This window comes from Mobula hypostoma, chromosome 3 (genome assembly GCF_963921235.1).
Source record: "Mobula hypostoma chromosome 3, sMobHyp1.1, whole genome shotgun sequence".
Lineage (NCBI taxonomy): Eukaryota > Metazoa > Chordata > Chondrichthyes > Myliobatiformes > Myliobatidae > Mobula > Mobula hypostoma.
In genome coordinates, this window is record NC_086099.1 from 112104731 (window position 1) to 112120893 (window position 16163).

General features: G+C 41.3%; 1 protein-coding gene across 5 annotated transcripts in view; it reads right to left on the bottom strand.

Annotated features, from left to right (window-relative positions):
- The window catches only part of LOC134344194 (ankyrin-2-like), a 978678-nt gene that overhangs the window by 190921 nt on the left and 771594 nt on the right, over nt 1–16163 (bottom strand). For all 5 annotated transcript variants that reach the window (XM_063043600.1, XM_063043603.1, XM_063043602.1 and 2 more), the window contains 2 exons: nt 1441–1543; nt 921–1024 (listed from right to left, as the gene is read on the bottom strand). In XM_063043600.1, the coding sequence (XP_062899670.1) occupies nt 921–1024; nt 1441–1543 (207 nt within the window). The remainder of the gene's footprint in view (nt 1–920; nt 1025–1440; nt 1544–16163) is intronic.

Here is a 16163-nt window from a genome sequence, read left to right on the forward strand (position 1 = left end):
TTTCGTAGATTAGAACTTTATTCCTTCAAACATACAAGATTGAGGGGAGATTTGATTGAAGTATACTAAATTATTAGGGATATATATAGGGTAAATGGAAGCAGGCTTTTTCCACTGAGGTTGGGTGAAACTACAGCTAGAGGTCATGGGTTAAGGGTGAAAGGTGAAATGCATAAGGGGAACATGAGGGGAAACTTCTTAACTCAGAGTGTGGTGAGAGTGTGGAATAAACTGCCAGCGCAAATGTTGGATGTGATTTCAATCTCAGTACTTATGAGAAGTTTGGATAGGTACGTGGCTGGGAGCTGTATGGAAGGCTATAGTCCAGATGCTGGTTGATGGGACTAGGCAGTTTAAATGGTTCGGCATGAACTAGATGAGCCAAAGGACCTGCTTCTGTGCTAGTTTTCTATGACTCTTTAACTCTAATAAACTGTAATCAAATCTGTAACTTAAATTCTTAAGTTTCATGTTTTTTACATGAGTTTATGTGAGTATACTAAACAAGATGGAAGCATGAAAAAAGTGTTTAAATATGCAAATTAAGGTCAGCAGTACCGACTTCCTGTATGAAAAGTGCATGTCCTAAATTGGGGTTTCACCTGTACACTACCACACTGTGTTTCTCTCTTGTTTATCATCTGAACATCACTCCAATAGGTTGCTTACAATTTACAAAATCTATATTTTTTTAAACTTTGATTTTGAAATATGTGAAATTTAGTACTTGACAGATGAATGTTTTTTTAATAAGCAATGTCACTTTCTCATTTGGAATGTAAAAATGCAGAATCAAAATATACTTAAGATCAATGTATGGATACTTCCATGCTGCATCAGATTTATATTTCAGCTGCCTCCACAAACAGACATACGACTGCACCTTCTATATGTCTGTCAGATGTGTTTATATATCTCACCCTGAATGTATTGGGCTGGAAGAGAGTGCCACATTGTCCAAGTTCTCTGTTTCCCAATTTAAGCGATGTGTGGAGTCCTTCTCCGGGCCTTTTGCCAGAGCTACCTGTAATTTCAAAGTAACACTTCCTTTTAAAGCCACAGTAGTGAAACTATTGATTTGATCCAATAAATTAACTCAGAACTACTGAACACATTTAAAAATACAGGTCAATTTCACAAGACATTCACATTTAAAATGGATTGATATTTATCATTTTAGGAATATAATAACAATCTTTATCAATAAAAACCTGCATTGTTTGTACTGTATACATGTAAAAATGCATTGTTTCTTCATTATTTTTTAAATTTTGGTAGAAGTTGAAAATATACATAATCTGCAAATTTGCTTTGAACTAAGAAAACCAGCAATGGTGAGCTTTATTTAGTTTAAAATTTGGCTATGGGTAATCCATGCATGAGTGGACATTAAAATGACACGTATTATATAGTCTATACCAGAGAGGCATCGTTGCATACCTGGCTACTTGTGGCTGTGATTAATTCTTCAATCATGGCACTGTCCCTGTAGTGTGGACCATGGCTTGGTGTGTTAGACCTGTCTGAACTGAAGGACCGCAGGCTGATGGATTGGCCAGTTGCCATGGAAGTGCAGCAGCACAATGATATGGTGGCATGGGTCGGAGAGTGAAGAAAGCATACAATTAATATTATGCAACTTTTAGGGGATTGGTAACTAACAAAAGGGAAAACAAAATAAGCACAGGTGGAGTATTATGTATATTCAATGGTCAAAATATATATTCCACAACACCAGCAGTAGCCAAGCAAAATTACCTAAAAAACCTTTTGATAATGATGGATCACTTCAACGGTGAATCATACACTCTGAGCTTGTAAATATAAAGGGCTATAGAAAAAAATGTTTTAATAGTCAGAAAAACAAGAGGAATTCTGCAGATGCTGGAAATTCAAGCAACACACATCAAAGTTGCTGGTGAACGCAGCAGGCCAAGCAGCATCTCTAGGAAGAGGTGCAGTCGACGTTTCAGGCCGAGACTCTTCGTCAGGAATAGTCAGAATCTATTTTAATTTTCTTCCAATTAAGGAAAACACATTCATTTTAATCAGGGGACCAAAGAGCAAAGTAATTCCAAATTTGCTTTATCAGATATAGAAAAGTTGTGCACTAGAAAGAGATGGTACATTCTCCTCAAGAGAAAAATTCACACTTCATTCAAATTGCTCTAACAGAATCAAAAAGCTTTTATAGGGATGTATTTTCAGAAAGCATCATGCTTATAAAGAATTTAAAAAGCAAGTTGAAACAAACATCCCCGTGCACAGTGAGCAGACTCTTCTTTGTTTATTTACAAGCTTTACAGCAATCTAAATACAGATCATTCTATGAAAGCCTCTGGAAGCTACACTGAGAAAAGTAGTAGTCAGTCACAAGTACCGTACAGTAACCATGAAATTGTAACGCACTAAAAGTCTGCAGAAGCTATTGATAACTTTGAGCTGAATTCTATAGATGGTGTTATAACCACCTTTAGTCTTGCAAATATACACAGATCTACTTGAATCATGCCAGAAATGTCACTTCAGACATGAAAGCGTCATCCAATACCTGCAATTATTTAAGCCAAATGGTTTGCTGTGACAATGAGTACTAAAATCAGGTTTTGCAAGTGAAACTGAGACTTGAAGGGGAGGTTAAATAGAACACACTCATCAAAAGCTCAAAGTTGTATAATCAGGTCCCAATAAAGACTACTGATGGTGTATTCAAGCAATAGTTAGTTACAGTTTTGTGACGAGAAAAACTGAGCACCAATTCAAGAATTTTGGTAGCTAGACTGATAAATTATTAAAAATGGACATATGTGATGAGCCTAATATTTTCTGAATCTCATAAAGAATGTTGTGCCCCTCTTTCTCCTTAAATATCTGTGCCCCTTTTTTCTAGAATGACTTGGCTCATTATGGTTCTGATATCTTAAGGCAGACACAGTGTAATGCAGAATAGAAACAGGTCCTTCAGTTCATCAAATCCACACTGACCTATTACATTGTATGAATCCTAAAAAATCCCTGTTTTATTTTCCTTCCATTCCATGACTTACAGCGGACTGAAAAGCTTGAGCATGTAGGTATTGAGAAAGAGGATGTGCTGGAGCTTTTGGAAAGCATCAAGTTGGATAAGTCTCTGGGACTAGGCTACTGTGGGAAGTGAGGGTGGAGATTGCTGAACCTCTGGCAATGATCTTTGCATCATCAATGGGGACGGGAGAAGTTCCGGAGGATTGGAGGGTTGCGGATGTTGTTCCCTTATTCAAGAAAGGGAGTAGAGATAGCCCAGGAAATTATAGACCAGTAAGTCTTACTTCAGTGGTTGGTAAGTTACATAGAAACATAGAAAACCTACAGCACAATACAGGCCCTTCGGCCCCAAAAGTTGTGCCAAACATGTCCCTACCTTAGAAATTACCAGGCTTACCTATAGCCCTCTATTTTACTAAGCTCCATGAGACATCTAAATGTCTCTTAAAAGACCCTATCCTATCTGCCTCCACCAGCGTTGCCAGCAGCCCATTCCACACACTCACCACTCTCTGAGTAAAAAACTTAACCCGACATCTCCTCTGTACCTAGTCCCCAGCACCTTAAACCTGTGTCCTCTTGTGGCAACTATTTCACCTCGTCTGGTCCCAGCGACTTATCCAACTTGATGCTTTCCAAAAGCTCCAGCACATCCTCTTTCTTAATATCTACATGCTCAAGTTTTTCAGTCTGTGTAAAGTCATCACTACAATCACTAAGATTGTTTTCCATAGTGAATACTGAAGTAATGTGTTCATTAACTACCTCTGCTATTTCCTCCGGTTCCATACACACTTTCCCACTGTCATACTTGATAGGTCCTATTCTCTCACATCTTATCCTCTTGCTCTTCACATACTTGCGGAATGCCTTGGGGTTTTCCTTAATCCTGCCCACCAAAGCCTTCTCATGGCCCCTTCTGGCTCTCCTAATTCCCTTCTTAAGCTCCTTCCTATTAGCTTTATAATCTGACATTACCGAGCTCTCTGAACCTTTTGTAAGCTTTTCTTTTCTTCTTGACTAGATTTATTACAGCCTTTGTACACCACGGTTCCTGTACCCTACCATAACTTCCCTGTCCCATTTGGAATGTACCTATACAGAACTCCACACAAATATCCCCTGAACAGTTGCCACATTTCTTCCGTACTTTTCTGAGAACATCTGTTTCCAATTTAAGCCTCCAATTTCCTGCATGATAGCCTCATAATTCCCCTTACTCCAATTAAATGCTTTTCTAACTTGTCTGTTCCTATCTCTCTCCAATGCTACTGTAAAGGAGACAGAATTATGATCACTATCTCCAAAATGCTCTCCCACTGAGATCTGACTCTTGACCAGGTTAATTTCTCAATACCAAATGAAATTGTGGGCCGAAGGGCCTGTACTGTGCTGTACTATTCTATGAAATACAGCCTTCATTTGTAGGCTTATCTACATATTGTGTCAAGAAACCTTCCTGAACACACCTAACAAACTCCACCCCATCTAAACCCTTCGCTCTAAGGAGATGCCAATCGATATTTGGGAAATTAAAATTTCCCATCACAACAACTCTGTTATTATTACACCTTTCCAAGATCTGTTTCCCTATCTGCTCCTTGATATCCCTGTTACTACTGGGCGGCCTATAAAAAGTACCCAGTAAAGTTATTGACCCCTTCCTGTTCCTAAACTCCATCCACAGAGACTCAGAGTTGATGGAGAAGATCCTGAGAGACAGGATTTATGAACATTTGGAGAAGCATAATATAATTGGGAATAGTCAGCATGGCTTTGTGAAAGGCAGGTCACGCCTTATGAGCCTGACTGAATTTTTTGAGGATGGAACTAAACACATTGAGTAGATGTAGAGCAGTAGATGTAGTGTATATGGATTTCAGCAAGGCCTTTGATAAGGTACCCCATGCAAGGCTTATTCAGAAAGGAAGGAGGCATGGGATCCAAGGCGACATTGCTTTGTGGATCCAGAACTGGCTTGCCCACAGAAGGCAAAGAGTGGTTGTGGACGGGTCATATTCTGCATGGAGGTTGGTCACCAGTGGTCTGCCTCAGGGATCTGTTCTGGGACTCCTACTCTTCGTGATTTTTATAAATGACCTGGATGAAGAAGTGGAGGGACGGGTTAGTAAATTTGCTGATGACACAAAGGTTTGAGGTGTTGTGGATAGTGTGGAGAGCTGTCAGAGGTTACAGCGGGACATTGATAGGATGCAAAACTGGGCTAAGAAGCGGCAGATGGATTTCAACCCAGATAATTGTGAGATAGGTGAAATATGATGGCAGAATATAGTATTAATGGTAAGACTCTTGACAGTGTGGAAGATCATAGGGGATCTTGGGGTCCGAGTCCACAGGACACTCAAAGCTGCTGCGCAGGTTGACTCTGTGGTTAAGAAGGCATACGGTGCATTGGCCTTCATCAATCGTGGAATTGAATTTAGGAACCGAAAGGTAATGTTACAGCTATATAGGACACTGGTTAGACCCCACTTGGAGTACTGTTTGGTTCTGGTCGCCTCACTATAGGAAGGATGTAGAAACCATAGAAAGAGTGCAGAGGAGATTTACAAGGATGTTGCCTGGATTGGGGAGCATGCCTTATGAGAATAGGTTGAGTGAACTCGGCCTTTTTTCCTTGGAGCGATGGAGAGGTGACCTGATAGAGGTGTACAAGATAATGAGAGGCATTGATCGTGTGGATAGTCAGAGGCTTTTTCCTAGGGCTAGCACGAGAGGGCACAGTTTTAAGGTGCTTGGAAGTAGATACAGAGGAGATGTCAGGGGTAAGGTTTTTACACAGAAAGTGGTGAGTGTGTGGAATCGGCTGCTGGCAATGGTGGTGGAGGCGGGTGGATACCATAGGGTCTTTTAAGAGACTCCTGGACAGGCACATGGAGCTCAGAAAAATGGAGGGCTATGGGTAACCCTAGGTAATTTCTAAAGTAAGGACATGTTCAGCACAGCTTTGTGGGCCGAGGGGCCTGTATTGTGCTGAAGGTTTTCTATGTTTCTGTAATTTTCCCCTGGAATGTACCTCTTATCAACACAATAGGGGCAATTAACAATGGCACTTACTAACACACACAATTTTGCCACATGGAGTAAAATTGGAGCATCTGAAAAAACAGTCAGAAGGAGAACATGCAAACTGTACCCTAGTAGCATCAGAGATCAGGATCACTTGTCATCCTAGAGTCACTGAAGCTGGGAGGTAGAGCTCTATCAGCTGTTCCCTGGTTCCACCTCTGCTTTATTACCTATCTTAATTTCCCCTAAAGGTATATATTGTATCATTGGCTTAATCCCTGTGCTTTTTTGAGCCATTATTTTCCATTCAGCTTTATTTTAGTACCTACATTTAGCCCCCTTGGTATTTAAACTTGCTACATAAACAAACAATTGTGTTTATGACAAACAAGAGAAAACCTGCAGATGCTGGAAATCTGAGCAACACCCATAAAATACTGGAGGAACTCAGCAGGCCAGGCAGCATCTAGGAAAGGGTACAATCGACATTTTGGACCGAAACCCTTCGACAGAACTGGAGAAAAAGAAGCTGAGGAGTAGATTTGAACGGTGGGGATGGGGAGAGAGAAACACCAGGCAATAGTTGAAACTTGGAGGGGGAGGGATGAAGCAAAGAGCTGGGAAGTTGATTTGGTGAAAGAGACAGAAGGCATTTCTGGAAGTTTGAGAAATCAATGTTCATGCCATCAGGTTGGAGGCCATGGATAGACATTTCAGAATGGGAATGGGAAGTGGAATTAAGATGGGTGGCCACTGGGAGATCCTGCTTGCTCGGCAAATTGGTCTCCCAATCTAGGTCAGGTCTCACCGGTATACAGGAGGCCACATCTCAAACTTCAAGTAATGCCTCCACCCCCACTTCCCCTCACCATTTCCCATCCCCTTCCCCCTTTCATATTATCACCTTGTCTGCCCATCGCCTCCCTCTGTGCTCCTCCACCCCCTCCTTTTTCTTTCTTCCATGGCCTTCCAATAAACTTGCTAGCTCTTTGTCTCATCCCTCGCCCTCCAAGTTTCACCTATCGCCTGGTGTTTCTCTCTCCCCTTCCCCCACCTTTCAAACCTACTCCTCAGCTTTTTTTACTCCAGTCCTGCCAAAGGGTTTCAGCCCAAAACATTGGCGGTGCCCTTTTCCATAGATCCTGACTGGCCTGCTGAGTTCCACTTGTATGAAATATCTTTCATATAGTAGAGTGTTCCATAGGACCCTTTGGGAGATTGTAGGTTTAGCGTAATTTAATTCTGTCAATTTGATAATGAGACTTATAAATTTCTCCAAACAAGAAGCTCTTCTTTCATGAAACAGCCAATCAAACCCTTTATCAAAGTAAATTTTACTCCACTGTTTTTGCTCAAGTGATATCATGCTGGCGCATTATCTTTAAAGAAAATTGATGAAAGAAACATCATTGCAATTTCATTAGAGCTACCAATCTCTTCCTTGAAAAAGTCAAGCATTTTCTTGTTTCTGCTTTCTCAGAAGGAATTCTTCTAAAGAATAATATTTAATTTCTAAATAGGCATGATGTTTTAACATAGAAACATAGAAAACCTACAGCACAATACAAGCCCTGTCCTTACCTTAGAAATTACCTAGGGTTACCCATAGCCCTCCATTTCTCTAAGCTCCATGTACCGATCCAGGAGTCTCTTAAAAGACCCTATCATATCCGCCTCCACCACTGGCAGCCCATTCCACACACTCACCACTGTCTGCGTAAAAAACTTACCCCTGACATCTCCTCTGTCCCTACTTCCAAGCACCTTAAAACTGTGCCCTCTCATGCTAGCCATTACAGCCCTAGGAAAAAGCCTCTGACTATCCACAGGATAAATGCCTCTCATCAGCTTATACACCTCTGTCAGGTCACTTCTCATCCTCTTCGCTCCAAGGAGAAAAAGGACGAGTTCACTCAACCTGTTCTCATAAGGCATGCTCCCCAATCCAGGCAACATCCTTGTAAATCTCCTCTGTACCGTTTCTCTGGTTTCTACATCCTTCCTGTAGTGAGGCGACTAGAATTGAGCACAGTACTCCAAGTGGGGTCTGAACAGGGTCTGATATAGCTGCAACATTACCTCTCGGCTCCTAAACTCGATTCCACAGTTGATAAAGGCCAATGTACCACAGAGTCAACCTGCGCAGCAGCCTTGAGTGTCCTATGGACTTGGACCCCAAGATCCTTCTGATCCTCCACACTGCCAAGAGTCTTACCACTACTTTTTTAACACTACTCTTTCAGAATCCTGTTGTATTACTCTGTTAGATTTAATGCCATGTGGAACTTCCATCCACACCATGACAATGATAATAATGTCATCCTTTAGTCGAGCTTACATTGACCTTAGTTACTTTTCTGGTAGATTTTGAATCTAGTATACTAGATATCAGCTTGGATAATTTTCGTAAATCAAAATTATACATAATTAAAAGCATTCAATAATTTGGTAGGCATCAAGTGAATCATAGATGCATTGTTTGTTGCTTGAACATTTGGACTGAGTTTTTCTGATACATTTCTGTCATTTTTATTTTGAGTAATGTTTTCTGAAAGGGTTAAGAGAATGTTTTGCTCATTCAAGGCGAAAGATAACAAGGTCAGTGATGAAGATGCAAAGGAGAACTGAAGCTGAACCCCCAGCATTCAGTGTTACCTTCATATAGCAGCTAAATAAGCCAGTGTTAAAGAAACTATGTGGAAGGTTTCAGTATGTAGTCCATGTGACATGACTAAAGGTTATTCATAAACTGAAAAATCATGTAATCATTTTCATAGGATACTATTAAAACCTTCATTAAAAACAACCCAACATTTCTAAAATGATAGTCATAATTTCTAATAGTCACTACATTTGTTTTATATAATCCTGAACAGGAAAACATGACATGTCAGAAACAGCAATAATAATATTCAGCATTAACAATAAAATAGGTGATCACAGTGAACAGTAAATATATGTGACTGCCAGCAAAATCAAAAGATGCATTTAAATATTTCTTTACAACAAATACCTGGAGGAAAACAAATTGAGTCCCTGCAGCAAGAATGTATTCCTAAAAATATACACCCAGCAACCCACTGCTGTGAAAAAAATAAAATAATAATAAGCTTCAACTCCACTTCCCACTCCCACCCATATCAAGTCAATCATTGGTAGGCTCCTGCTGAATAATCTAAGCTGCTGAATCTCAGACCGTCAGTTACAAAGAAAGGAAGGCAGTAATGGCAGCTACTTCAGCATTATTCCAGACAGATAAACCCAGCGTGATGTGAGCAGATTAGCAGCAAATGTTCAAAAATCAAGAGTCTATTGCAGCCATGGAAATAGATCTAGTGCACAAACTGAAAGTCTCTACCCATGACCCCAAGCAGCATTGTCATGTTAGGAAAAAGTGAATTGCAGACACGGCCACAGCACTCTGAATCTGTGTCAAGACCACCTACCTGTTTACAGCACTGAATGGAAGCATATGAAAAGGAGGGAAAACAGCACTGATGAGGGGTGGATGGCAGAACAATGGTACAGAAGATTTTCGTTCACACAGTTACACAGTCACATTCATACAGATGCATACAAAACACCTCTGTTAACAAATGGACAAAAATGTCCTATACAGGTCATGCACAGAGTTTCCACGTTCAACAATGAGAAAGAATGAACTGACGATTTTTATGGTAAATTCACGATATCAAACCAAACAAACACATTTTGCTGACACTGAGATACAGAAATAATTTAGAAAAAGAATAAACAATTCTGAACAGAAAATGAACTAAAAACCATGGTTAATATATGCCATGATCTCACAATCCTATATGTAGCTTGATAATTTGTCAAATTTTCAGCGGTACATTCCTAGCATCCAACTAGGAATTACATTCACTTGTGTGAAATAACTTTTCTACCTTGACATTGTGATGTCTGACTGTGCAATTGGAAAGCAGGATGCTTGCTTCCTTGCTCTTTAACAGCTCCAATGCTTAGACAATTAAGCCCATCTATCTGCATGGTGAGAACTGCCACAACAGGCAGGATTGTATTTCTTACAGAATTCTTGAAATTATGCAGGGTTTCTGTGTGAATCCCTGCTAAAGAGCAGGAAAATATGCCATATGTATTAATCCTGGATGATGTCAAGACAGGCATTTTGCATGAAACAATTCCTAGACTGATATCTGCAATACATGCTGAAGACATACGAGCACTGTGAACCATCTCCTATGTGAGCACTGCTCTGTGAACCATTTCCAATATCAACACTGCTCTGTGAACCATCTCCAAAGTGAGCACTGCTCTGTGAACCATCTCCAAAGTGAGCACTGCTCTGTGAACCATGCTCAAAGTGAGCACTGCGCTGTGAAACATCTCCAAAGTTAGCACTGCTCTGTGAACCATCTCCAATATCAGCACTGCTCTGTGAACCATCTCCAATATCAACACTGCTCTGTGAACCATCTCCAATATCAACACTGCTCTGTGAACCATCACCAGTATCAATACAGCTCTGTGGATCATCTCCAATATCAGCCCCGTATTGTGAACTATCTCCAATATCAGCACTGTAATGTGAACCTTATCCAATATCAACACTGCTCCGTGAACCATCTCTTATATCAGCACTGCCCTGTGAACCATTTCCAATGTGAGCACTGCTCTGTGAACCATCTCCAATATCAGCAGTACTCTGTGAAACATCTCCAATATCAACACTGCTTTGTGAACCATCTCCAATATCAAATCTGTACCGTGAACCATCTCCAATCTCAACACTGTATTTCGAACCACCTCCAATGTGAGCACTGCTCTCTGAACCATCTCCAGTGTGACCACTGCTCTGTGAACAATATCCAATATCAGCACTGTTCTCTGAAACATCTCCAATATCAACACTGCTCTGTCAACCATCTCTAATTTCAACACTGTATTAGGTACTATCTCCAATATCAGCACTGCTCTGTGAATCATGTCCAATATCAGCACTGTATTATGAACCATCTCCAATATCAACACTGCCCTGTAAACCATCTCCAATATCAACACTGCACTGTGAAGAACCTCCAATATCTGCCCTGTATTGTGAACCATCTCCAATATCAGCACTGTATTGTGAAACATCCCCAATATCAATACTGCTGTGAGAACCATCTCCAATGTCAGCACTGCTCTGTGAACCGTCTCCAACATCATTACTGCTCTGTGAATCTTCTCAAATATCAACACTGCTCTGTGAACCATTTCCAATATCAGCACTCCTCTGTGAATCATCTCCAATATTGGCACTGTATTGTGAACCATTTCCAATATTGGCATTGCTCTGCGAACCATCTCCAATGTGAGGACCACCCTGTGAACTATCTGCAATATCAGCACTGCTCTTTGAACCATCTTCAATATCAGCACTGTTCTGTGAAACACCTCTAATGTGAGCACTACTATGTGAATCATCTCCAATATTATCACTGCTTTGTGAATGATCTCCAATATCAGCACTACTCTGTGAACCATCTCCAAAATCAGCACTGTATTGAGAACCATCGCCAATATCAACACTGCCCTGTGAACCATCTCTAATGTGAGCACTGCCCTGTGAAACATCTAAAATATCAACACTGCTCTGTGAACCATCACCAGTATCAACACTGCTCTGTGAACCATCTCCAATATGAGCACTGCTCTGTGAACCATCTCCAATGCGAGCACCGCCCTGTGAATCGTCTCCAATATCAGCACTGCTCTGTGAACCATCTCCAATATCAAATCTGTACCGTAAACCATCTCCAATATCAACACTGTATTGTGAATCATCTCCAATATCGGCTTTGTATTGTGAACCATCTCCGATATCAACACTGCTCTGTGAACCATTTCCGATATCAACACTGCTCTGTGAATGATCTGCAATATCTGCACTGCTCTGTGAACCTTCTCCAATATCAGCACTGTTCTGTGAACCAACTCCAATATCTGCACTGCTCTGTGAACCTTCTCCAATATCAGCACTGCTCTGTGAACCATCTCCAATACCAACACTGCTCTGTGAACCATCTCCAATATGAACATTGCTCTATGAATCATCTCCAATAACAGCCCTGTATTGTGAACTATCTCCAATATCAGCACTGTAATGTGAACCTTATCCAATATCAACACTGCTCTGTGAACCATCTCCAATGTGAGCACTGCTCTGTGATCCATCTCCAATATCAGCACTGTATTGTGAACCACCTCCAATGTCAGCACTGCTTTGTGAACCATCTCCAATATCAACACTGTACCATGAACAATCTCCAATATCTGCACTGTATTGTGAGCCACCTCCAATGTGAGCACTGCTCTGTGAACCATCTCCAATGTGAGCACTGCCCTGCGAATCGGCTCCAATATCAGCACTGCTCTGTGAATCATTTCCAATATCAGCACTGTTCTGTGAATCATCTCCAATATCAACACAGCTCTGCGAACCTTCAAGCAATATCAGCACAACTCTGTGAACCATCTCCAATATCAGCACTGCTCTGTGAACAATCTCAAATATCAGCACTGCTCTGTGAACCATCTGCAGTAACAGCACTGTATTGTGAACCATCTCCAATATCAACACTGCTCTGTGAAGAACCTCCAATGTGTGCACTGGTCTTTGAACCAACTCTAAATGAGCACTGTTCTGTGAACCATCTCTAATATCAACAGTGCTCTGTGAATCACCTCCAATATCAGCCCTGTATTGTGAACTATCTCCAATATCAGCACTGTATTGTGAAACATCTCCAATATCAAAACTTCCGTGTGAACCATCTCCAAAATCAGCACTGTTCTGTGAACCATCTCAAATGTGAGCACTGCCCTGTGAACCAGGTCCAATGTGAGCAGTGCCCTCTAATCCATCTCTAATATCAGCACCGCTCTGTGAATCATCTCCAATATCAAGACTGCTCTGTGAATTATCTCCAATATCAGACCTGTATTGTGAACCCTCTCCAATATCAGCACTGTATTGTGAACCATGTCCAATATCAACACTGCCCTGTGAATCATCTCCAATATCAACACTGCTTTGTCAACCATCTCCAATACCAGCACTGCCCTGTGAATTGTCTCCAATATCAGCACTACTCTGTGACCGTCTCCAATATCAATACTGTATTGTGAACCATGTCCAATATCAGCACTGCTCTGTGAATCATCTCCAATATCAGCACTGTATTGTGAACCATCTCCAATATCAGCACTGTATTGTGAACCATGTCCAATATCAACACTGCTCTGTGAATCATCTCCAATATCAACACTGCTTTGTGAACCATCTCCAATACCAGCACTGCCCTGTGAATTGTCTCCAATATCAGCACTACTCTGTGACCGTCTCCAATATCAATACTGTATTGTGAACCATGTCCAATATCAGCACTGCTCTGTGAATCATCTCCAATATCAGCACTGTATTGTGAACCATCTCCAATATCAGCACTGTATTGTGAACCATGTCCAATATCAACACTGCTCTGTGAATCATCTCCAATATCAACACTGCTTTGTGAACCATCTCCAATACCAGCACTGCCCTGTGAATTGTCTCCAATATCAGCACTACTCTGTGACCGTCTCCAATATCAATACTGTATTGTGAACCATGTCCAATACCAGCACTGCTCTGTGAATCATCTCCAATATCAGCACTGTATTGTGAACCATCTCCAATATCAACGCTGTATTGTGAATCATCTCCAATATCGGCTTTGTATTGTGAACCATCTCCGATATCAACACTGCTCTGTGAACCATTTCCGATATCAACACTGCTCTGTGAATGATCTGCAATATCTGCACTGCTCTGTGAACCTTCTCCAATATCAGCACTGTTCTGTGAACCAACTCCAATATCTGCACTGCTCTGTGAACCTTCTCCAATATCAGCACTGCTCTGTGAACCATCTCCAATACCAACACTGCTCTGTGAACCATCTCCAATATGAACATTGCTCTATGAATCATCTCCAATAACAGCCCTGTATTGTGAACTATCTCCAATATCAGCACTGTAATGTGAACCTTATCCAATATCAACACTGCTCTGTGAACCATCTCCAATGTGAGCACTGCTCTGTGATCCATCTCCAATATCAGCACTGTATTGTGAACCACCTCCAATGTCAGCACTGCTTTGTGAACCATCTCCAATATCAACACTGTACCATGAACAATCTCCAATATCTGCACTGTATTGTGAGCCACCTCCAATGTGAGCACTGCTCTGTGAACCATCTCCAATGTGAGCACTGCCCTGCGAATCGGCTCCAATATCAGCACTGCTCTGTGAATCATTTCCAATATCAGCACTGTTCTGTGAATCATCTCCAATATCAACACAGCTCTGCGAACCTTCAAGCAATATCAGCACAACTCTGTGAACCATCTCCAATATCAGCACTGCTCTGTGAACAATCTCAAATATCAGCACTGCTCTGTGAACCATCTGCAGTAACAGCACTGTATTGTGAACCATCTCCAATATCAACACTGCTCTGTGAAGAACCTCCAATGTGTGCACTGGTCTTTGAACCAACTCTAAATGAGCACTGTTCTGTGAACCATCTCTAATATCAACAGTGCTCTGTGAATCACCTCCAATATCAGCCCTGTATTGTGAACTATCTCCAATATCAGCACTGTATTGTGAAACATCTCCAATATCAAAACTTCCGTGTGAACCATCTCCAAAATCAGCACTGTTCTGTGAACCATCTCAAATGTGAGCACTGCCCTGTGAACCAGGTCCAATGTGAGCAGTGCCCTCTAATCCATCTCTAATATCAGCACCGCTCTGTGAATCATCTCCAATATCAAGACTGCTCTGTGAATTATCTCCAATATCAGACCTGTATTGTGAACCCTCTCCAATATCAGCACTGTATTGTGAACCATGTCCAATATCAACACTGCCCTGTGAATCATCTCCAATATCAACACTGCTTTGTCAACCATCTCCAATACCAGCACTGCCCTGTGAATTGTCTCCAATATCAGCACTACTCTGTGACCGTCTCCAATATCAATACTGTATTGTGAACCATGTCCAATATCAGCACTGCTCTGTGAATCATCTCCAATATCAGCACTGTATTGTGAACCATCTCCAATATCAGCACTGTATTGTGAACCATGTCCAATATCAACACTGCTCTGTGAATCATCTCCAATATCAACACTGCTTTGTGAACCATCTCCAATACCAGCACTGCCCTGTGAATTGTCTCCAATATCAGCACTACTCTGTGACCGTCTCCAATATCAATACTGTATTGTGAACCATGTCCAATACCAGCACTGCTCTGTGAATCATCTCCAATATCAGCACTGTATTGTGAACCATCTCCAATATCAACGCTGCTCTGTGAACCATCTCCAAAGTGAGCACTACTCTGTGACCCATCTCCAACTCAACACTGCTCTGTGAACCATCTCCAATATCAACAGTGCTCTGTGAATCTTCTCCAATATCAGCACTGTATTGTGAATCATCTCCAATATCAACACTGCTCTGCGAACCATCACCAGTATCAACTCTGCTCTGTGAATCATCTCCAATATCAGCCCAATATTGTGAACTATCTCCAATATCAGCACTGTTCTGTGAAACATTTCCAATGTGAGCACTACTGTGTGAATCATCTCGAGTATTATCACAGCTTTGTGAATGATCTGCAATATCAGCACTGCTCTGTGAACCATCTCCAAAATCAGCACTGTTTTGAGAACCATCGCCAATATCAACGCAGCCCTGTGAACCATCTCCAATATCAGCACTGCTCTGTGAACCATCTCCAATGTCAGCACTGTATTGTGAACCATCTCTAGTATCAACACTGCTCTGTGAACCATCTCTTATATCAGCAGTGCGCTGTGAACCATCTCTTATATCAGCAGTGTGCTGTGAACCATCTCCAATATCTGCACTGCTCTGTGAACCATCTCCAATATCAGCACTGCTCTGTGAACCATCTCCAATACCAACACTGCTCTGTGAACCATCTCCAATATGAACATTGCTCTATGAATCATCTCCAATAACAGCCCTGTATTGTGAACTATCTCCAATATCAGCACTG